The sequence below is a fragment of the Argopecten irradians genome, chromosome 1 (genome assembly GCF_041381155.1).
Source record: "Argopecten irradians isolate NY chromosome 1, Ai_NY, whole genome shotgun sequence".
Taxonomy (NCBI): Eukaryota; Metazoa; Mollusca; class Bivalvia; order Pectinida; family Pectinidae; genus Argopecten; species Argopecten irradians.
In genome coordinates, this window is record NC_091134.1 from 66,006,896 (window position 1) to 66,032,745 (window position 25,850).

General features: G+C 38.1%; 1 protein-coding gene across 3 annotated transcripts in view; it reads left to right on the forward strand.

Moving 5' to 3' along the window:
• The first annotated feature begins 838 nt into the window (after positions 1-838).
• Positions 839-25,850, forward strand: part of LOC138305897 (uncharacterized) — a 31,012-nt gene continuing 6,000 nt past the window's right edge. The window contains exons 1-7 of one of the 3 annotated variants that reach the window (XM_069246176.1): positions 839-958; positions 4,321-4,464; positions 8,007-8,172; positions 8,440-8,660; positions 10,907-11,035; positions 11,300-11,426; positions 24,542-24,644. In XM_069246176.1, the coding sequence (XP_069102277.1) occupies positions 4,343-4,464; positions 8,007-8,172; positions 8,440-8,660; positions 10,907-11,035; positions 11,300-11,426; positions 24,542-24,644 (868 nt within the window). In that variant the 5' untranslated portion in view covers positions 839-958; positions 4,321-4,342. Of the gene's footprint in view, positions 972-4,320; positions 4,465-8,006; positions 8,173-8,439; positions 8,661-10,906; positions 11,036-11,299; positions 11,427-24,541; positions 24,645-25,850 lie in introns of all 3 variants that reach the window. The other 2 variants (XM_069246189.1, XM_069246181.1) reach the window with 2 other exon arrangements.

The window sequence follows — 25,850 nt, forward strand, 5'->3', positions numbered from 1 at the left end:
GAAAATACGGGACATGAAACACACGCCACTATTTGTCAAACATTAAACTATTTAAGTAGAACCACATGTTATCAGAAACGTATTATATTATGTCTCTTATGTTGGATTGCGTAATCCAAAGAGGTATTACAAACGTGTCTGTAAAACCAGGATCGGAGGAAAAGAAGTGAAATTTGAAAATAAAGACGTTTGATATCGATTGATTAAAAAATAATAATTGCAAATGTCAAAGATGTCATAATCCGTACTGAAATGCAAACATGCATATATATGTATAACATATTATATTCATGTTTATTTGTTTTCTCATCTAAGTAAGGCCAATTGCAGTTACACATTTTCACCGTTTTCTTCTATTGAGTCGGACAGCAGTTTTATCAACGAGAACTTTATAACATATCCGAAGATACATACATGTAAAGCAAGAGCATTTGAAAAGTGACCGAATTAACATCATTTAGCATTTTGAATATTTACTAAAAACAACCAAAGAACAACTTCTTATGTTTTAAGATGAAACATAAAAAACAATATACTAAAAAATCGTGTTTTTTATTTCCCACGAAGAGATTTTTTAAGCTATGCGCCTATATAACTTATGCAGGTCCTTTGCGACCCCTGAGTACTGGGGCACAATCTGAAACAGACTATAATCAGTGCAATGGTAAAAGAAAATGAAAACAATTAATATTAATAGGGCGAGTGATACTGAAATTAATACATAAGAAATGAAATATTTAACAAATTTTTTAACTATTTCCATGCTAACAATAATTACAGCGAATAAGAATAAATGAAAAACATATATAAAAATTATGATGGGGTACATCATTTATCCGGAAGTAGAATTCAACAACAGCGCCACCTTGGCATTGTGGAGAAATGTCAGTATTTTTCAATCCAGATTCACTTATATTTCGTGTGGTTTATATCCTGTTTGATTTCCACAATTCATAAGGTAAATTTATCGGGTATGAATTTCTTCGTTCTCTTTTCTGAAAGTGTTTTCCTCAAGAGAAACAATAGGTGCCGGATGTGATATGTTTACCGCGTGAGTGTTGTGAATGACCAAAACACCAGTCGGACAGTCACTTGCTACATACGGCATTGCTTCATCATATACTCCAAAAATGTTAGAGGTATAGCACGATGTGACACTTTTGAAACATTATGTCGTGTCTATCTAAATAACGAGTTCTAGTCGACTCTCATGTTATGCGAGTAAATCATCATCACCACCATCATTTAGTCAATTTTCAATGTTAAAATTTTACAATACTCATATATATACATATTTCATTACCATCAATACAAAACCCGAACAACTATCAACCAAAACAAATGTACCCATAGACATTGCGAAAGTTGAAAAAAATGGCCAGATCGACATTCGTACCGACAAGGAGTGTGAGTGAGCCGGACCGAACAAGATTTTGCTGGACCGAATATTAATGTGAATTTTTTAAGCAAACATAAACTCCTGCTATTAGTATCCAGGCAGCATAATTATCTAAGTTATCTTATGCAGTTTACGTTTTTGCCAAGTTCGGCACCTGTGTAATACTTTAGAGACACCATTTCTATCGACTTCTGGTACCCAATAATTGCCGGACGGTCAGTCCGGACCAAATTTTAAAATACGTGGTCTAAGTCAAATTTTGTCGAACATGTCCGTCGGACCGCCAAATTTCGCAATGTCTGTATGCAAAATGTGGGAACTAATTTGATTGAAAAGCTTATAGGCCTTATGAAAAATTTTGGAGACAAGTCTTAAAATAAATCAACCAGTAATCATAACCAGTTACATTTATTATATTTTACTATATTATGATAAAGAGGCAATAAGATTAAATTTCAAATAATGGTCAGTATTGAAGATTAATAGTCTCAAATGAATATGAAATTTCTGAAACAAAGATGAAAAGTTTATCAATAACTCTTTAAAATATCAGAACATCTATATTCATAATCCAATAATATTAGACGTTGATATTGAGAAATTTCTGATGGGCAATATCAACATCTAATATCGGCCCCCTATATGAAGTTTCGCAGGTTCCGCCGACGAACTAGGGGGCAAGTTTGACGCTTAATAACAGAGTGATATCTTACCAGAATGTCATAAAACATGCATAGCGTGAATTAGTAGTTATCCATGAACATGTCCAGCTATAATAAGTGGTATGACAATATAAATACACGAAATAATCACACATTTTATAGATGACCCATAGCAATCATGTCCAGTGCCTGGGCTCACGCTACCCATTCTCATTTTCGTTTTGAATGAATCCATTTGGCTAATTGTAAAAATAAGTCCACCCTTATTAGCAAAAAATGCAAAAGTTTTTCTTCACTCGCCCAATATCCAATCAAGCTGACACGAGCTCCAACATCAGTGACATTTTTATGTACAACTTAATTTCAATCCACTTTCCCTCCTGTCACTTATCAACTACTTTTTCCTTACCAGGTACATGCTTTCGCTGTATACCTTCTTTTCTCAGTCGCGTTGCTTTCAAAGCAAGTCTAAAAAAGTCGATTAGTTAATCAGTTGCGGTACCATATATATTTTATAATATTGGAGGAATGTCAAGTAACACACGACGGAGTGTGGTCTAACGAATGATCGGCATTTGTATGTAATGTGCTTTTAAGTTATTGCATACAATACATTATTTCTAAGTGATTTAATGTTTTTCATTTAGAAATGCTGTAAATGCACAATTTGCTAAATGAAATTTTTATTTGCTAAAGGAACAGACTGCCAGGCAGCCATCTTGGATTTTGATAGTTAGAGTTTGTTACCGCAATTTCTCAGAATTTAATAAAGGATCTGTTTCAAATTTCATGTGCAGACTCCCCTAGGGCTGTTGTTATGCATATTGCATTTTGGTACCGATTGGTGGACAAGATGGCCGACAGGACGCCATATTGGATTTTGACCATTGAAGTTTGTTACCGCTATTTTCTCAGAAAGTACTGAAGGGATATGTCTCAAATTTCATATGCAGGTTCCCCTAGGGTCTAGTTGTGCATAATACATTTTCCGACCAATAACAAGATGGCTGACATGAAGTCATCTTTGAAGTTTGTTATTGTTAAATATCTCAGAAAATACTGAAAGGATCTTTTTCAAATTTCATATGAAGTAATATGTAGTGAAAGTTTGAAAAGAAAAGAAAATATCCTTCTTTCCATTGTCAGATATAGATCATTCTTTGGTGGGCGCCAAGATCCCTCTGGGATCCCTTGTAATAAACTAATGAATTTTAGTCGAAATACTGCAAGATTTTTGTAAGTAATGGTAATTTTACTTTCTGTCACCATTCCGTAATTTGTAACTACAGAGTAGAAATGGTGACCAAGTAGACTTACAAATAGTGGTGGAGTAAAAGAAATGTCTTAATTCAGTATAAAAATGCACCAGTGACATTTGGTGTTTTGGATTTAGCATGATTTTGGATAATTCTTTCAGGATATGAAAGGAGCATTAAGACAAATTGAAATTTTGAATTTATATCGAGCCAATTTCTGTGCAATGTGAACTTGACGTAATAATCAAAAGTGTCTCATTGTGCTATACCTCTAACACAGTTGGAGAGCTATATTTATTGCCTGATATGAAGTTAAAGTTACATGTGTCATAATATCCATACTTATGAATCAAAAAGAGCTTCTTCACTGCCAAAAGTTACAAACATTTTGAGAATTACAATACTTGCCAATACATAGGTTTTATACTTTTATGTGACAAAGTTAAATAAGGGCAGTACTGCCAAAAATCATGATATTTACGTCTATAGTACACTGAAAATGAGACAGTCAAAATATGACGTCAAGCTGTGCTTTACAATTCCATTTCACACTTTCACAGCGATGAAAGTTTTTATCAACGACTTCTTCAAAATTTTGCCAAGTTACAGCACATATAACTTTAGAATATCAAACAAATGTGAGACTTTCTGTGTAAATACATGTTTTAAATATGAGGGGTGCTTTTCGTATAACACTTTCAACTCCGTGATCTTGATACTATTCGGTTAAGGTACCATATATATGTGCACTTTAAACTCTTGCCCTTACATTATGTGAGTTTTTGGGAATCAATACAACATATCAGATAGAATAATGAAGGAGTATTTTAAGAATTGGTATATTTCATAAAAAAAAAAAAAAATTCAAATTACATTTGTATGAAAAAGGAATACCTGGTATAGTATATATATATATGTATACAAAACAGATGTATAGTAAGACTTGCTATAATGAGTTTTTGTATTTGTCAAAACTCTTTATCTAGTTCTGATCTTGTTTTAGATAAAGTCCACCAAAAGGCAGTATGGAAGAGACAAGGGATCAAGTCATACAATCTGAATTGGCTCAAGTGAAACAGAAAGCTCCACTCATCGAAGGTGTAACACTGGTTACATGTGTCGAGCTTTCCGTCCGACTCAGCATTAAGTATGATTATATACACACCTTATTTGACATTCATGTATTACTATACACTCCTGATCATTTATGTTATTATCCCCCGCCCAACAAAGTTGGCGGGGGATATACAAATGGGTTCCGTCCGTCCGTCTGTCCGTCCGTACGAATGGTTTCCGGAGCATTACTCTAAAACCAGGAGAGATATTTCCACGAAACTTCATACACACATTGTTCTTATGGTCTAGAAGTGCCTTTTGCTATTTTTAGGTTTTCACTTCTTGTGCTTTTTTCTGTAACCATAGAAACATTGCTGAAAATATCATATTTTTATAGCAGGTTCATTTCCGGAGCATAACTCTAAAACCAGCAGAGATATTTCCATGAAACTTCATAGACACATTCTTTTTATGGTCTAGTTGTACCTTTTGCTATTTTTAGGTTTTCATTTTATGCACTTTTTCCGTTACCATGGAAACATTGCTGAAAATATCATGGTAAATGGTAAATGTTACTTTGCAAAACTCAACCCATCTTTGTGTATATAGTCTTAATATAAATGTCAAGGCTGTATACATGATTCAACCATTGCAGCCCCGCTCTACTTGAATTATACTCCATCTTTCTTTAGATCAACTTCCTTTTTCCTGTTTTTATTCATACACATAAGTCTCCGCAATCAAACTTACTTCAGCTTTGATATTTCCATTGGCAGGGGATCTGAATTACTATGTCCTTGTATACACTCCTGATCATTCATGTATTACTATACACTCCTGATCATTCATGTATTACTGTACACTCATGATCATTCATGTTATATACACTCATGATCATTCATGTTATATACACTCCGGTTCATTCATGTATTACTATACACTCCTGATCATTTATGTACTATACACTCCTAATCATTCATGTATTACAATACTCTCCTGATCATTCATGTTATATACACTCATGATCATTCATGTTATATACACTCCTGCCCATTCATGTTATATGCACTCCTGATCATTCATGTTGTATACACTCTTGATCATTCATGTTATATACACTCCTGATCATTCATGTTGTATACATTCTTGATCATTCATGTTATATACACTCCTGACCATTCATGTTATATGCACTCATGATCATTCATGTTATATACACTCCTGACCATTCATGTTATATGCACTCCTGCCCATTCATGTTGTATACACTCCTGATCATTCATGTTGTCTACACTCCTGATCATCCATGTTATATGCACTCCTGATCATTCATGTTTTATGCACTGCTGACCATTCATGTTATATACACTCCTGATCATTCATGTTGTATACACTCCTGATTATCCATGTTATATGCACTCATGATCATTCATGTTATATGCACTACTGACCATTCATGTTTTATATACTCCTGATCATTCATGTTATCCATGTTATATACACTCCTGACCATTCATGTTATATACACTCCTGACCATTCATGTTATATACACTCCTGATCATTCATGTTATATACACTCCTGATCAGTGATCATTCATGTAATGATACATTGTTTCCTCCCATTAGTTGTTAGGTCATCTGACCCGAAGGGTCAGCCTGACCTATTGTCATCATGCACCGTCCGTCGTCGTGTGCCGTGCGTAAACTTTTCTTTCAAACAACTTCTTCTCAATAACCGGAAGGCCCAGGATACTTATATTTGGCCTCTAGGTTGCTGGGATGGAGGGCTACCAAGTTTGTTCAAATGAATGACCGTGACCTAATTCAAGGTCACAGGGGTCAAAAATGCCAAAATCTTTAAACGACTTCTTCTCAAGAACCAGAAGGCCCAGGGTACTGATATTTGGCCTGTAGGATGCTGGGATGAAGGGCTACCAAGTTTGTTCAAATAAATGACCTTGACCTTCATTCAAGGTCACTGGGGTCAAATAGGCTAAAATTCTTTAAACAACTTCTTGTGAATAACTAAGAGGCCTAGAGACCTGATATTAGGCTTGTAGCATGCTGGGATAAAGGGCTACAGAGTTTGTTCAAATAAATGACCTTGACCTTCATTCAAGGTTACAGGAGTCAAAAAGGCTAAGATCTTTAAATGACTTCTTCTCTAGAACCAGAAGGCTCAGGGTACTGATATTGGACCTGGTACATGCTGGGATGAGGGTCTACCAATTTTGTTCAAATGAATGACCTTATCCTTCATTCAAGGTCACAGGGGTCAAATAGGCTAAAATTCTTTAAACAACTGATATTTGGCCTGTATTCAAGGTCACAGGTCAAAGTCACAGGGGTCAAATAGGCTTAAATCTTTAAAAGACTTCTTCTCAAGAACTAAATGGACCAGGATAATCATATTAGGCCTGCAGCATGCTGGGATGAAGGGCTACCAAGTTTGTTCACATGAAGGACCTTGACCTTCATACAAGGTCACAGGGGTTAAATAGGCTAAAATCATTTAAACAACTTCTTGTCAATAACTAAGAGGCCTAGAGACCTGATATTGGGCCCTTGACATGCTTTTATGAAGGGCTATCAAATTTGTTGAATGACCTTGATCTTCATTCAAGGTTATGGGGGTCAAAAAGGCTAAAATATTTAAACAACTTCTTCTCAAGACCCAGAAGGCCCATGGTACTGATATTAGGCCTGTAGCATGCTTGGATGAAGGGCTATCAAGTTTATTCAAAGGAATGACCTTGATCTCCATTTAAGGTCACAGGCGACAAATAGGCTGAAATCTTTAAACGACTTCTTCTCAGGAACTTGAAGGCCCAGGGTACTGATATTGGGCATGTAGCATGCTGGGCTGAAGGGCTACCGAGTTTGTTCAAATGAAGGACCTTGACCTTCATACAAGGTCACAGGGTCAAATAGGCTAAAATCCTTTAAACAACTTCTTGTCAATAACTAAGAGGCCTAGAGACCTGATATTGGGCCTTTGACATGCTTTATGAAGGGCTATCAAATTTGTTCAAATGAATGACCATGATCTTCATTTAAGGTCATGGGGATCAAAAAGGCTAAAATCTTTTAAACAACTTCTTCTCAAGACCCAGAAGGCCCATGGTACTGATATTGGGCCTTTAGAATGCTTGGATGAAGGGCTATCAAGTTTATTCAAAGGAATGACCTTGATCTTCATTTAAGGTCACGGGCGGCAAATAGGCTAAAATCTTTAAACGACTTCTTCTCAGGAACTTGAAGGCCCAGGGTACTGATATTGGGCATGTAGCATGCTGGGATTAAAGGCTACCAAGTTTGTTCAAATGAATTACCTTGACCTTCAATCAAGGTTACAGGGGTTAAATAGGCTAAAATCTTTAAACGACTATGTTGTATTGTACTAATAGTCAGATGACCGTTAAGGCCCATGGGCCTCTTGTTTATATAATCTTCAAAAACATAGCGGATATGGAAAATTTGAACACACAGAGTCAACTGTGGCTGTGTACTGCCTGAAATAATGAACATTTTCATTTATAATCTTATCCAGAAGAAAATGCTGATCTTTGTCTTCAAATAGCATGACGTTTTATTCATGTGTTGGAGTCTGAATTATTTTGTAATGATTTCAGGGTGACAGGTCAGAAACATGTGACACTTATTGTGATGTTCCCTCCTAAGTACCCCCACGAGCCCCTAATTATGGAGCTGAAAAGTAAGACCTTGTCAGAGAAACTGCTGGACGGCTTACTGAAGGTCTGTGACGAACAAGCTAAAAAGTGGCTTGGACAACGTCAGGTATGGAGAATCTATTATTGATGTTATTTTACTAGACACAGTATCCGTATCTTTTTGCATTAATTTGAAAGAAATTGCCATTGATAGGGAAGTTTTTATTTTGACATTTGAAGCTTTTGTCATATATTCCAAATATATTTTCCTTGTAATATTAATGAAAAGTAATGAGCCAAGAATACAGAGCATTTAGTTACTCTAAGTTATGCTAATGCTTCATGACACAAACATTCCAGATGTCATTGGAATATTCATTGTTGTCATTTTCAGATTTTACTCCTAACAAACTTTGTGCTGAATTTTCTTCATGAAAATCCTCTCTGTGTATGTAGTGATGAAATACAAACTGTTAAAAAAAACTTGTTAACCTCGGACGATTCACTCAAGTTAAAACAGAAAACAGCAGAAATTGGACTAAAAATAAAACAGGATAAATACTTCATGAACATACGAATAGGAGTACCGGAGGGTTATCCTGCCAAACAAGTCACGTAAGTAATTATATGACATAGAGTATTTATTACATGCAGTGAATAGATTATTTAGAAGACTGGATTCAGTAATCGAGCATTATATAAATAATTGTGGATGAACAAGTTTTAATACACTGGTTATAGGATCTGAATATTATTGACATAAATATTGTTTAGGTTGGAGTGATCTATTGCCATCTTTTTCTCTCAGTACCGTGGTAGTTTGCCAGATATTCTAACATTATTCTGTCAAGGTACTTGTACTATTTGATATATCGGTACTCTCCATGTTTTGATATTGAACCCAGACTATTTTGGAGATTTACTGTTACTTTGGCACAAAAACTTTAATTATTTATTCTCATGCCATTTCTTAAAAAGTAATTACAGTAGCAGTAGTAGCTGTGCCACCATTCATTCGACTCATCAACAGATTTAATCTTTTCAAGTAAAACTTCAATATTTGAGTAATTTTCACAATACACAAAGAGTATAACTTGTGATAATGTTTGGCAGACAGCAAATAAAACAAGAAAATAACTTGTGAATGTCTTTGTGGGAGTAGATACATGTTAGGTTTTAACACCATGTTCTTATCTGGTGAGAAAGTGTGGAGTACTAGGATTGTGTAGGATAACAGGTAAACGTAAATTCCCTGTTGGTTTTTACCTGTACTGAGTGATAATGTTGATCCCCGTACAGTTTAGGTGTCATACAGGTGTTGACAGGTGTCAACTTTACAGGAACATACTGAGGTACACATGTTTAAATGTTTGATTAAAAAACAATTAGTCTGAGTTTTTCTTTTATAAACAAGAATTATGAAAACAAATTCAGATATTGTGTGTCCTTGATAAAAAAAGACAAAAAGAAATACAGAAACTCAGAGGTATCGGTGTAAGAAGTAATTAGAAAACAGGAAATCAGGTATTGCTTGTCTTTGTATACATGAATAATAAAATGAACATAAAATTAGATGCACATGTTTGTAATCATTTAATGACCAGGAAACACTGTATATAGTTGCCATCAATTGTAAAAACTTGAAATATTTTCTGTATAGTATTAATTAGTTTTTTCCTTTTTTCCAATGACACTGCTCACAATTAATCTGTCTCACTCAAAGGCTTAACAGTTCGTTTGGCTCACTCAAGGACATAACAGTTCTTTTTATCATTCATAGCAGGATTACTATAGAAATCCTGAGAGTATACCACTATTCTCAGACCATACTGTTAAAGATTTTACTCAAACACACTGGTGTAGGGAAAGTTACTATGTAAATATCTTACCAATGGTGATAATACCTGAGTATTTGTTTCCTTTGAGAAACAGTTAATGACCTTATCTCTGTGACCTTGACCTGGCCGTTTGTGTCAGGTAGGATTGACAGTAGGGAAAGGGATTTGCAAGATTATAGTTGAAGTGGAGTTTGGATTAGCTCCAGGCTGGGGCTATATAGATGGCTTCACTAGTTTTTAAATATCTAGGAAAAGAAATTTGATTTATTAATATGTATTTTCCTGAAAAGGGTTGAAATGTTGAATTCAAGTTCCTAAGCCTTCCCTAACCAAATATTAGTAATTACAAGTAATTCTATAGCATATCTAAAGTCTTCAAAAAGTCTTTCAATACATCTTTTGTGCACTTCTAAACATTCAACAACTTGACAATTTTACTATGTGACAAGCAATATATTTACTTTGTTTATTATTAAGCAGTTTCATACTAACCATTCAGGGTTTGCACTGATGTTCTATAAACAAGGTCCTTCTAAGATGAGGTCACACTAGAATTGGACTTTGAGAAAAAGTGGGTTCCTTTTCATTTTCTATGCTTACAAGGGATATGGGTTAGCATAAAAGCTAGATTCTCTGAGTGGATAGGTAATTTGTCAATTGTTTAGTCATTTTACAACCTCAGATCCATGGATTCATTTGTCCTCCTCATTCATTGCTGTTTACATCATGTAATTGGTATTACATAATGTTGAATGAGGACATGGGTGTGTTCTGATCATTTTTACCATGTGTGAACGGAATGACATAGATAAAATATACAAAGTAAGTTATCAATTGTGACAAATATGTTTTCCAGGAATTATGACATTCCATCAACTGAGATAAAAGTCAGGAATGACAACTCTAGAGAGAGATTAAACTTTATTTCAGTACAGAGAAAACACTAGATTACAGTACTAACCCAGTGATTGGTGAATAATTCTTTGTGGCTGTTATTGTTACTGTGTATAAAGCTGGTTACAGTGATGTGATTTTTTTCAGTGTGGAGGTAGATGAACACAATTATCCAGAACTACTAAAAACTAATTTTGCTGGACAGGCAATTGAAATAGCCAGACGCTGTGTTCAGCCTCCATTAAAGAAAAAACCAAAGTAAGTAAATGTTGTTTTCTTTTCACTCAAATGAAATAGATAAGAAATGATAAATAATCAAAAAACATTGAAATCCAATTGGTAAATTATAGTAATTTTCTAGCTTTACAAGGCTGATTATGTGCATGCACCAGTGCTATTCATTTCTGAGATTGGCTAGAAATTGAATTCAAAGTCTATACATGTTGTAACTTTTAAGAATTAAATAAGATACATGAAATGTAATTTATGTTTAGTTAATCATGCATTGGTTTATTGTTGTAGAGACCCACCTTTCCAGATCAAAGCTTCACTACTGCCGGTGTGTACATTTCTAGTTGAATCATTAAAGAAGTACCCTAGAATGTTGTGTCCACTGTGTAAGGAGCAGGCTCTCCCTACCAACCCTGATGTAAGTACCACTGCATAATGATGTATACAACATACTATATAGGAGGTCTGGTAGAGGGAGGGGGTTATCAGGCTCTCCCTACCAACCCTGATGTAAGTACCACTGCATAATGATGTACTATATAGGGGGACTAGTGGGGGAGGGGTTATCAGGCTCTCCCTACTAACCCTGATGTAAGTACCACTGCATAATGATGTATACAACATACTATATAGGAGGTCTGGTAGGGGAGGGGGTTATCAGGCTCTCCCTACCAACCCTGATGTAAGTACCACTGCATAATGATGTATACAACATACTATATAGGAGGTCTGGTAGGGGAGGGGGTTATCAGGCTCTCCCTACCAACCCTGATGTAAGTACCACTGCATAATGATGTATACAACATACTATATAGGAGGTCTGGTAGGGGAGGGGGTTATCAGGCTCTCCCTACCAACCCTGATGTAAGTACCACTGCATAATGATGTACTATATAGGAGGTCTGGCAGGGGAGGGGGTTATCAGGCTCTCCCTACCAACCCTGATGTAAGTACCACTGCATAATGATGTATACAACATACTATATAGGAGGTCTGGCAGGGGAGGGGGTTATCAGGCTCTCCCTACCAACCCTGATGTAAGTACCACTGCATAATGATGTACTATATAGGGGGATCTGGTAGGGGAGGGGGTTATCAGGCTCTCCCTACCAACCCTGATGTAAGTACCACTGCATAATGATGTATACAACATACTATATAGGAGGTCTGGTAGGGGAGGGGGTTATCAGGCTCTCCCTACCAACCCTGATGTAAGTACCACTGCATAATGATGTATACAACATACTATATAGGAGGTCTGGTAGGGGAGGGGGTTATCAGGCTCTCCCTACCAACCCTGATGTAAGTACCACTGCATAATGATGTATACAACATACTATATAGGAGGTCTGGTAGAGGGAGGGGGTTATCAGGCTTTCCCTACCAACCCTGATGTAAGTACCACTGCATAATGATGTATACAACATACTATATAGGAGGTCTGGTAGAGAGAGGGGGTTATCAGGCTTTCCCTACCAACCCTGATGTAAGTACCACTGCATAATGATGTATACAACATACTTATAGGAGGTCTGGTAGAGGGAGGGGGTTATCAGGCTTTCCCTACCAACCCTGATGTAAGTACCACTGCATAATGATGTATACAACATACTATATAGGAGGTCTGGTAGAGGGAGGGGGTTATCAGGCTTTCCCTACCAACCCTGATGTAAGTACCACTGCATAATGATGTATACAACATACTATATAGGAGGTCTGGTAGAGGGAGGGGGTTTATCAGGCTTTCCCTACCAACCCTGATGTAAGTACCACTGCATAATGATGTATACAACATACTATATAGGAGGTCTGGTAGGGGAGGGGGTTATCAGGCTTTCCCTACCAACCCTGATGTAAGTACCACTGCATAATGATGTATACAACATACTATATAGGAGGTCTGGTAGGGGAGGGGGTTATCAGGCTCTCCCTACCAACCCTGATGTAAGTACCACTGCATAATGATGTATAACAACATACTATATAGGAGGTCTGGTAGAGGGAGGGGGTTATCAGGCTCTCCCTACCAACCCTGATGTAAGTACCACTGCATAATGATGTATACAATATACTATATAGGAGGTCTGCTAGGGGAGGGGGTTATCAGGCTCTCCCTACCAACCCTGATGTAAGTACCACTGCATAATGATGTACTATATAGGGGACTGGTGGTGGAGGGGTTATCAGGCTCTCCCTACCAACCCTGATGTAAGTACCACTGCATAATGATGTACTATATAGGGGGACTGGTGGTAGAGGGGTTATCAGGCTCTCCCTACCAACCCTGATGTAAGTACCACTGCATAATGATGTACTATATAGGAGGTCTGGCAGGGGAGGGGGTTATCAGGCTCTCCCTACCAACCCTGATGTAAGTACCACTGCATAATGATGTATACAACATACTATATAGGAGGTCTGGTAGAGGGAGGGGGTTATCAGGCTCTCCCTACCAACCCTGATGTAAGTACCACTGCATAATGATGTATACAATATACTATATAGGAGGTCTGCTAGGGGAGGGGGTTATCAGGCTCTCCCTACCAACCATGTTGTAAGTACCACTGCATAATGATGTACTATATAGGGGGACTGGTGGTGGAGGGGTTATCAGGCTCTCCCTACCAACCCTGATGTAAGTACCACTGCATAATGATGTACTATATAGGGGGACTGGTGGTGGAGGGGGTTATCAGGCTCTCCCTACCAACCCTGATGTAAGTACCACTGCATAATGATGTACTATATAGGGGGACTGGTGGGGGAGGGGGTATCAGGCTCTCCCTACTAACCCTGATGTAAGTACCACTGCATAATGATGTATACAACATACTATATAGGAGGTCTGGTAGGGGAGGGGGTTATCAGGCTCTCCCTACCAACCCTGATGTAAGTACCACTGCATAATGATGTATACAACATACTATATAGGAGGTCTGGCAGGGGAGGGGGTTATCAGGCTCTCCCTACCAACCATGTTGTAAGTACCACTGCATAATGATGTACTATATAGGGGGACTGGTGGTGGAGGGGTTATCAGGCTCTCCCTACCAACCCTGATGTAAGAATGACCCTGACTATTACCCCAGATTGACTTTTACTATTACCCAAGAATACCTTGATTATTACTCCAGAATGACCTTAACTATTACTCCAGAATGACCTTTACTATTACCCAAGAATGACCTTGATTATTACTCCAGAATGACCCTGACTATTTTGCAGGATGACCCAATCTAAGATTTGACTTGTAATTCCGCTCCAATACGATACTTTATGTTATGCTCCAATACAAAATCTAACAATGCCCCGTTCGGGGTCACCTCAGCATGACCCCTATAGGAGATTTCAGAAAAGATGGCGTGACGTCACAGAAAGTTTACATCCGGGTCCTCAAAGGTACAAACACAGTATGGCGACTGATAAAAACAATAACAGATACGTACATCCCTGCTTCATAATCGATACTTTGACAAAAGTTTATACTTTCACACTTGCAAATTCTGATTTTGAAATGGTTTCTTATTGTTTCACATGTTACGGATGTTAACATTTTTATATTTTCATTTGTTTATTGCTAAATATAACAAGTGTAGATTTAGTGTCGAAGCCACCTATCGAAGCGGTGCCGGGCCATCACACGTACCCGATTTTGTTCATACGTATAAATTGAGGTTGTGAAAAAGGTGTTTATGAATAAATGATTTATTTCAATGTGTCATGTTTCTGTTAAACATGAAAAAGCTGTTCACAACACGATATGATATAAACAAAACGTGAACCACCTGACCAGACCACGGCCGCTCGTGTATGGCTTCATCGCTGGTAGATCACTGCAGGCCACAGCATTGTTGGGGAAATAAATCATATGAATGATTACCAACACTTTTATCTAACAAAGTACTTGTTTAAGATATATATATTTCGTTATTTAATATGTACATGTTGTTTTAATGGAATGCCCTTGTATCAACTACTGTGTTACACGTACACGTACATGTATGGCTGCCAATCTCGAAAAATAATATATGGTGAAATCGTTCAGTTTTCATGCTGCATATTTCATTTTTATCCCCCGCGAAACGCGTTTGCGGGGGATATTGATTTGGGCTCTGTCCGTCTGTGATTTGGGCTCTGTCCGTCTGTCCGTCCGTCCGTCCGTCCGTCCGTCCGAGTATCGTTTCCGGGCTATAACTCCTAAACCGTTCAACTTGGCTACACGAAACTTTCTGTACATGTTAGGCTAGTGCTCTAGTTGTGCCTTTTGCTAATGGGAACCTTCCATTTTCAATACTTTTTCTGTTACCATGGAAACTTATTCAAAAATACCATATTATTAAAGTTTCCTTTCTATTCCGGGCTATAACTCGAAAACCGTTCAACTTGGCTACACGAAACTTTCTGTACATGATAGGCTAGTGCTCTAGTTGTGCCTTTTTCTAATGGGAACCTTCCATTTTCAATACTTTTTCTGTTACCATGTAAACTTATCAAAAAATACCATATTATTTAAGTTTCCTTTCTATTCCGGGCTATAACTCGAAAACCGTTCAACTTGGCTACACGAAACTTTCTGTACATGTTAGGCTAGTGCTCTAGTTGTGCCTTTTGCTAATGGGAACCTTTCATTTTCGATACTTTTTCTGTTACCATGGAAACTTATTCAAAAATACCATATTATTAAAGTTTCCTTTCTATTCCGGGCTATAACTCGAAAACCGTTCAATTTGGCTACACGAAACTTTCTGTACATGTTAGGCTAGTGCTCTAGTTGTGCCTTTTTCTAATGGGAACCTTCCATTTTCAATACTTTTTCTGTTACCATGGAAATTTATTAAAAAATACCATATTATTAAAGTTTCTTTTCTATTCCGGGCTATAATCGAAAACCATTCAACTTGGCTACACGAAACTTTCTGTACATGTTAGGCTAGTGCTCTAGTTGTGCCTTTTGCTAATGGGAACCTTTCATTTTCGATACTTTTTCTGTTACCATGGAAACTTATTTAAAAATACCATATTATTAAAGTTTCCTTTCTATTTCAGGCTATAACTCAAAAACCGTTCAACTTGGCTACACGAAACTTTCTGTACATGTTAGGCTAGTGCTCTAGTTGTGCCTTTTGCTAATGGGAACCTTTCATTTTCAATACTTTTTCTGTTACCATGGAAACTTATTTAAAAATACCATATTATTAAAGTTTCCTTCTACTTAAACATGTTACATCAATTCTGTGTTCTTTTATTCTTTTAAATGTCATGTTACTGGAGAGCGGATATATTGTTGTATGAATTTATTCAAGGACAATACTAAGCTCTGTTCAAATAGTTAAACCTACATGGATGACAATATCAAGATCTAAACTCTTAGTTACAATGAGCTTCATTTATTTTATGTTTGAGCTTTCATACACAACTGGGCGCGGGGGATAATGCCAAGCTTTGCGGCTCCTTGTTAATATTTCATTTTCAGCCGCTTTTATGCCATGGACTGCTGTGTTAAGTCTCCAATTGAAATGGTATTAATTTTATATAATTTGAATACATATTAGGTAGACTTCATTTAAATTGATATAAATTACAGTACGTAAATGCCGACCAGGATACGTTGCGCACGGCTTCGAGAATCCTAAATACTCAAAGTTTTGTTTAAAAATTGATGACAAAAATATTAACCAGAATACGTAATTTTATGACACTGAAAACGGACGAAATTCGGGTTCTCGGTTGTACTGTAATGGCTGCCGTGGGCTTGGGGTAATCTACCAAAGCAAATGTTTAATTTTGTACTAATCACACATCGTAAGGTGTTTTATCAAGAAACCCTTCGAAAACCGTAATTGTTTATAATTATATTTTGGGTGACTTTGAATTTAATTTGTAATTTCAAATTGATATTTGCAATATATCTGTCAATGTTTATACGTAATGGCGACCGTGTTTTCTCGTGGCGGTCGAAAATGGAGTATAAACAGAGTAAAATATATGAATACCATATGTTTAAAATTGTAAATTATTGTGAAATATTTTTATTTACACTTTTCGAAATGTAAATAACGCAATAGTTCTCGGATTGTCGTACTATTTATTACAATAAAATGTAGACAAACATCGCAAGCGGCTGTGTTCCCTCAATGTTTATGTGTACAGATATAGGAGTTGTACCTTTGAGCGCCCGGATGTACCTTTGTGTGACGTCATCGCCATCTTTTCTGAAATCTCCTATGGTTAGCCAATCAGCGTGTCACTATGGAATCTTCAGTGTTGATGATTCATTCGGAAGTGTAAAAGGCTAAGAGTACATCCCGAGATATTCCGATTATAGACCAAGGGTCATGCTGAGGTGACCCCGAACGGGGGCATTGTTATCCCCCGCCCAACAAAGTTGGTTGGGGATATACAAATGGGTTCCGTCTGTCCGTCCGTCTGTCCGTCTGTCCGTCCGTACGAATGGTTTCCGGAGCATAACTCTAAAACCAGTAGAGATGTTTCCACGAAACTTCATACGCACATTGGTCTTATGGTCTAGTAGTGCCTTTTGCTATTTTTAGGTTTTCATTTTTTGCACTTTTTCCGTAACCATGGAAACATTGCTGAAAATCATTTTTTATTTTTGTACCAGGTTCGTTTCCACAGCATAACTGGAAAACCGGTTGAGATATATGCACAGAACTCCATAGGCACATTAGTCTTATGGTCTAGTAGTACCTTTTGCTATTTTAAGGTTTTCACTTTTTGTATTTTTAGCCCACCATCATCAGATGGTGGGCTATTCAAATCGCCTTTCGTCCGTGGTCCGTCGTCCATCCGTCCGTCCGTCCGTCCTTCCGTCCGTCCTTCCGTCCGTCCGTCCGTCCGTCCGTTAACAATTCTTGTTACCGCTATTTCTCAGAAAGTACTGAAGGGATCTTTCTCAAATTTCATATGTCGGTTCCCTTAGGACCCTAGTTGTGCATATTGCATTTTGGGACCGATCCGGTCAACAAGATGGCCGACAGGCGGCCATCTTTGATTTTGATAGTTAAAGTTTGTTACCGCTATTTCTCAAAAAGTGCTGAAGGGATCTTTCTCAAATTTCATATACAGGTTCCCCTAGGACCCTAGTTGTGCATATTACATTTTGGGACCGATCGAGGAACAAGATGGCGGAGAGGCGGCCATCTTTGATTTTGATAGTTAAAGTTTGTTACCACTATTTCTCAAAAAGTACTGAAGGGATCTTTCTCAAATTTCATATATGGGTTCCCCTAGGGCCCTAGTTGTGCATGTTGCATTTTGGGACCGATCGGTGAACAAGATGGCCGCCAGGCAGCCATCTTGGATTTTGATAGTTAAAGTTTGTTACCGATATTTCTCAAAAAGTACTGAAGGGATCTTTCTCAAATTTCATATATAGGTTCCCCTAGGGCCCTAGTTGTGCATGTTGCATTTTGGGACCGATCGGTGAACAAGATGGCCGCCAGGCAGCCATCTTGGATTTTGATAGTTAAAGTTTGTTACCGATATTTCTCAAAAAGTACTGAAGGGATCTTTCTCAAATTCCATGCATAGTTTCCCCTTGTACCCTAGTTGTGCATAGTACATTTAAGGACTGATCCATAATGCCTTTCGGCACTGATCAGTAAACAAGATGGCAAACCGGCCGCCATCTTAGATTTCATTGTTAGCCCACCATCATTAGATGGTGGGCTATTCAAATCGCTTTTTGTCCGTGGTCCGTCGTCCGTCCTTCCGTCCGTCCGTCCGTCCGTCCTTCCGTCCTTCCGTCCGTTAACATTTCTTGTTACCGCTATTTCTCGGAAAGGGCTGAAGGGATCTTTCTCAAATTTCATATGTAGGTTCCCCAGGGCCCTAGTTGTGCATATTGCATTTTAGGACCGATCGGTTAACAAGATGGCCGCCAGGCCGCCATCTTGGATTTTGATAGTTAAAGTTTGTTACCGCTATTTCTCAGAAAGTGCTGAAGGGATCTCTCTCAAATTTCACATGTAGGTTCCCCTAGGGCCCTAGTAGTGCATATTGCATTTTGGAACGGATCGGTTAACAAGATGGCCGCCAGGCCGCCATCTTGGATTTTGATAGTTAAAGTTTGTTACCGCTATTTCTCAGAAAGTACTGAAGGGATCTCTCTCAAATTTCACATGTAGGTTGCCCTAGGACCCTCGTTGTGCATATTGCATTTTGGGACGGATCGGTTAACAAGATGGCCGCCAGGCCGCCATCTTGGATTTTGGTAGTTAAAGTTTGTTACCGCTATTTCTCAGAAAGTACTGAAGGGATCTCTCTCAAATTTCACATGTAGGTTGCCCTAGGGCCCTAGGTGTGCATATTGCATTTTGGGACGGATCGGTTAACAAGATGGCCGCCAGGCCGCCATCTTGGATTTTGGTAGTTAAAGTGTGTTACCGCTATTTCTCAGAAAGTACTGAAGGGATCTCTCTCAAATTTCACATGTAGGTTGCCCTAGGGCCCTTGTTGTGCATATTTTATTTTGGGACCAATCGGTCAACAAGATGGCCACCAGGCCGCCATCTTTGATTTTGATAGTTAAAAGTTGTTTACTGCTATTTCTCAGAAAGTACTGAAGGGATCTCTCTCAAAAAATTTCACATGTAGGTTTCCCTAGGGCCCTAGTTGTGCATATTGCATTTTGGGACCGAACGATCAACAAGATGGCCGCCAGGCAGCCATCTTGGATTTTGATATTTAAAGTTTGTTACCGCTATTTCTCAGAAAGTACTGAAGTTATCTCTCTCAAATTTCACATGTAGATTCCCCTAGGGCCCTAGTTGTGCATATTGCATTTTGGGACGGATCGGTCAACAAGATGGCCACCAGGCCGCCATCTTGGATTTTGATAGTGTAAGTTTGTTACCGCTATTTCTCAGAAAATACTGAAGGGATATGTTTCAAATTTCATGTGCTGGTTCCCTTTGGTCCCTAGTTATGCATGATACATTTTGGGACCGATTGGTCAACAAGATGGCCGACAGGCCACCATTTTGAATTTTGATAATTGAAGTTTGTTAACGCTATTTCTCAGAAAGTACTAAAGTGATCTGTCTCAAATTTTATATGTAGGTTTTCCTAGGATCTGCATATTGCATTTTGGGACCGTTCGGTCAACAAGATGGCCAACAGGTTTTTGACAATTGAAGTTTGTTAGTGTTATATATCTCAGAAAGTACTGAAAAGATCTTTCTCAAATGTCATATATAGTAATATGTAGTAAAAATTTGAAAGCAGAGAAAAGATCCCTCTTTCTATTGTCAGACGTAGATCATTCTTTGGTGGGCGCCAAGATCCCTCTGGGATCTCTTGTTGAAGTTTGTTACCACTATGTCTTAGAAAGTACTATAGCGATCTGTTTCAAATTTTATATGTAGTGTGTTTGAAAAAGTTTGAATTCTTTGGTGGGCGCCAAAGTTCCCTGGGATCAGGGAGGGCCCTAGTAGTGCATATTGCATTTTGAAACGGATCGGTTGAAAAGATGGCCGCCAGGCCGCCATCTTGGATTTTGTAGTTAAAGTTTGTTACCGCTATTTCTCAGAAAGAACAGAAGGGATATTTCTCAAATTTCACATGTAGTTTTTGCCCTAGGAAGTTGTGCATATTGCATTTTATGGCCTTGGTTAAGCCAAATGGCCGCCAGGCAGCCATTTTTAGGATTTTGTCACTTTAAAATTTTTTACCGCTATTTCTCAGAAAGTACTGAAGGGATCTCTCTCAAAATTTCACAAAGGTTGCCCTAGGGCCCTAGGTGTGCATAGCAGGTGCATTTCCGGGATCGGTCTAACAAATGGCCGCCAGGAGATATTGGATTTTGGTAGTTAAAGTTGTTACACATTCTCAGAAAGTACTGAAGGGATCTCTATCAAATTTCACATACAGGTTGCCCTTTGGCCCTTTTAGGTTTTATTTTATTTTGCACTTTTTTTCAACAATGGATGGCCACCAGGCCGCCATCTTTGAAAATGATCATGGTAAAATGGTTATGCTATTTCTCAGAAAGTACTTGAAGGGATTCTCTCAAAAAATTACACATCTTTCTTTGCATATTTTTTGGGAAACTTCGATACACAAGATGGCCGCCAGGCAGCCATCTTGGATTTTTTTTTAAATTTGCATTTCTCAGAAAAACTGAAGGAAATAGATCCACAATCAAATTTCAGCTTTGATATTTCCCCCTAACTTCAGTTGTGCATATTGCATTTTGGGACGGATGGTCAACAAGATGGCCACCAGGCCGCCATTTTGGATTTTGATAGTGTAAGTTTGTTACCGCTATTTCTTACTGAAGGGATATGTTTTCAAAATTCATGTGCTGGTTCTGAGTTATGCACTGTTACATTTTATGGGACGTACAGGGCCACATTTTGATTTTTGTTAATTGAAGTTTGTTAACGCTAATTCTCAGAAAGTACTTGATCTGTCTCAAATTTTATATGTAGGTTTTCCTAGATTGTGCATTTTGGGACCGTTCGGGTCAACAAGATGGCCAACAGGTTTTTGACAATTGAAGTTTGTTAGTGTTAATATATATCAGAATGTACTGAAAAGATCTTTCTCAAATGTCTATTTAGTTATATTTGAGAATGACCCTGACTATTTCCCCAGAATGACCTTTAACTATTACCCCAGAATGACCTTGATTATTACCCCAGAATGACCTTTACTATTACCCCGGAATGACCAACATTACTATTACCCCAGAATGACCTTGACTATTACTCCAGAATGACCCTGACTATTACCCAGAATAACATTTATTACCCCAGAATGACCTTGACAATTATTCCGGAATGACCTAGATTATTACCCCAGACTGACCTTGACTATTACCCAAGAATGACCTTGACTCATACCCCAGAATGACCCTGACTATTATCCCAGAATGACTTGACTATCCCCAGAATGACCCTGACTATTACCCAGAATAACATTGACTTTTACCCCAGAATGACCTTGACTATTACCCCAGAATGATATTGACTATAACCCCAGAATAAACTTGATTATTACCACCAGAATGACCTTGGCTATTACCGAATGAATATTGACTATTACCCCAGACTGATATTGACTATTACAGAATGACCTTGACTATTACCCCAGAATGAAATCTTGTGACTATTACCCCAGAATGACCTTGACTATTACCCCAGAATGACCTTGACTATTACCCAGAATACCAGAATGACCTGACTTTTACCCCAGAATGACCTTGACTATTACCCCAGAATGATATTGACTATGACTATTACCCCAGAATGACCTTGCTATTACCCAAAGAGTGATATTGACTATTACCCCAGAATGATATTGACTATTACCCCAGAATGACCTTGGACTATTACCCCAGAATGACCTTGACTATTACCCCAGAATGACCTTGACTATTACCCCAGAATGACCTTGACTATTACCCCAGAATGACCCTGACTATTACCCCAGAATGACCTTGACTATCACCCCAGAATGACCTTGACTATTACCCCAGAATGACTTGACTATTACCCCAGAATGACCTTGACTATTACCCCAGAATGACCTTGACTATTACCCCAGAATGATCTTGACTATTACCCCAGAATGACCTTGACTATTACCCCAGAATGACCTTGACTATTACCCCAGAATGACCTTGACTATTACCCCAGAATGACCTTGACTATTGACTGACTATACCCCAGAATGACCTTGACTATTACCCCAGAATGACCTTGACTATTACCCAGAATGACCTTGACTATTACCCCAGAATGATATTGACTATTACCCCAGAATGATCTTGACTATTACCCCAGAATGACCTTGACTATTACCCCAGAATGATCTTGACTATTACCCCAGAATGACCTTGACTATTACCCCAGAATGATATTGACTATTACCCCAGAATGATCTTGACTATTACCCCAGAATGACCCTGACTATCACCCCAGAATGATCTTACTCTTACCCCAGAATGACTTTGACGATTATTTCAGAATAACCCTGACTTTTACCCAGAATACCTTGACTATTACCCCAGAATGACCCTGACTTTTACCCAGAATAACATTGACTATTACCCCAGAATGACCTTGACTATTACCCCAGAATGACCTTGACTATTACCCAGAATGACCTTGACTATTACCCCAGAATGACCTTGACTATTACCCCAGAATGACTTTGACAATCATACCCAGAATGACCCTGACTATTACCCAGAATGAACATTGACTATTACCCCAGAATGACCTTGACTCATTACCACAGAATAACATTGACTATTACCCCAGAATAACCTTGACTTTTACCCAGAATAACATTGACTATTACCCCAGAATGACCTTGACTATTACCCCAGAATGATATTGACTATTACCCCAGAATAAACATTGACTATTACCCCAGAATGACCTTGACTATTACCCCAAATGACTTGACTATTACCCCAGAGTGATATTGACTATTACCCCAGAATGACCTTGACTATTACCCCAGAATGACCTTGACTATTACCCCAGAATGATATTGACTATTACCCCAGAATGACCTTGACTATTACCCCAGAATGACCCTGACTATTACCCCAGAATGATATTGACTATAACCCCAGAATAAACTTGATTATTACCACAGAATGACCTTGACTATTACCAAAGAATGATATTGACTATTACCCCAGAGTGATATTGACTATTACCCCAGAATGACCTTGACTATTACCCCAGAATGATCTTGACTACAACCCCAGAATGATCTTGACTATTACCCCAGAATGACCTTGACTATTACCCCAGAATGACCCTGACTATCACCCCAGAATGATATTGACTATTACCCCAGAATGATCTTGACTATTACCCCAGAATGACCCTGACTATCACCCCAGAATGATCTTGACTATTACCCCAGAATGATCTGGACTTACCCAGAATGATCTGACTCTTACCCCAGAATGACTTTGACGATTATTTCAGAATAACTTTGACTTTTACCCCAGAATGACCCTGACTATTACCCCAGAATGACCTTGACTATTACCCCAGAATGACCCTGACTATTACCCCAGAATAACCTTGACTATTACCCAGAATAACATTGACTTTTACCCCAGAATGATCCTTACTATTACCCCAGAATGACCTTGACTATTACCCCAGAATGATCTTGACTACAACCCCAGAATGATCTTCACTACTATTCCAGAATGACCTTGACTTTTATTCCAGAATGACCTTGACTATTATCTCAGAATGACCTTGACTATTACCTTAAAATTTATCTCAGAATTACCACAAAGATTGGCTGGTTGATTTAGCCAATATATGTATGGCATGTTACTTGTAAAGTTGTTGGGAGTAATGGTGTAAAGGAGGAATAGAATGGGAATGAAGACAGTGATACTTATATCTGCATGGTTTAGAAATATCATAGTTGGTCTTACTTAGTTTTAATAATGTACTTGTATCCATATTTTTTACAGGGGAGCAGTTTGGAATGAGTTCTATGTATTACTTCAAATGCTGCATTTTGTTTCAGGAAAAATTAAGTGATCCTAGAAAAAAAGTAGAACGAGTTTACTGTGGGCATTTGTTTCATTTTGGATGTTTAAAGAGATATTTAAGGACACCTCCTTTTGCAGGTGAGTTTTAACAAGGTACATTAATATCTATAACTATTACCCCGCCTTGTAATCCCTATTGAGATTCCTCCTCTAGACTCTTTTATATTCGGACGTCTGATAGATGTCTCTCGTCGAAATCCCTACTCGAACCTTCTAAACTTTATTCTGGAAAATCAAGTCAAGTTGACCTACCTCTTGTAAGGGTCTATTACAGAAATAATCCAACTGCAGTGGTTCCCATACTAGCACACATCGCTGGTGGAGATATTTTTCTCTCCATAAGCACATATATTATTTAGTGACACATATTAAAAACAAAGAACCATCCCATATTGTAAACAATGTTATGTTCCATCGCTACTTTGAGCAGCCATTTTGAGAGTCCCTCTCTGTCATGTGACCGCTATAGTCTGTTTCAGTAAAATTCATTACCTGTATAACCTTATTCCATTCAGTGTAATAGGCATTATCTGGAACGCACTATAGTGGTCATGTGACAGCGAGGGACTTTCAAAATGGCTGCTCAAAGTAGCGATAGAACAAGACATCGTTTGCAAAATGAGATGGTTCTTTGTTTTCAATACATGTCACTGCATAATATATGTGCGTTTTGAGAGAAAAATATCTCCACTATCGATGTGTGCCAGTGTGGGAACCGCTGCAGTTGGATTATTTCTGTAATAGACCCTTACAAGAGGTAGGTCAACCTGACTTGATTTTCCAGAGTAAAGTTTAGAAGGCTCGAGTAGGGATTCAGACGAGAGACATCTATCAGACGTCCGAATATAAAAGGGTCTAGAGGAGGAATCTCAATAGGGATTACCCCGCCTTGTAGTCTTTTCTAGTTTATCTGGACAATAACGTCTGATCCATGAGAATGAAATGTTTATCTTATTTAAAATAACAACTGATCCATGAGAAGTTTTTCTCCCATACTTGACAGGGTTATACCGCGTTTGCTAGCAAAAAGATAACTTTGTCTTTTACCGGGGTAGGGAAAAGACAACTCACACGCACTAGACAATGTTGTGATGTCATCAATAAATGCAGCGTCTATTGTCGGCGATGTTCCTATGATGGCGGCACTTTACAAATGTTTCTAAAACTGCATTTTCCTAATGTTTTGTGAAAGTATTGGAGAAAAAATATCAAACATGGGTTTATAAAGTGGACAGCGATATCTTAACCCTCGTCAAAGTTATTGGTGGTCAACTCGCGGCATGG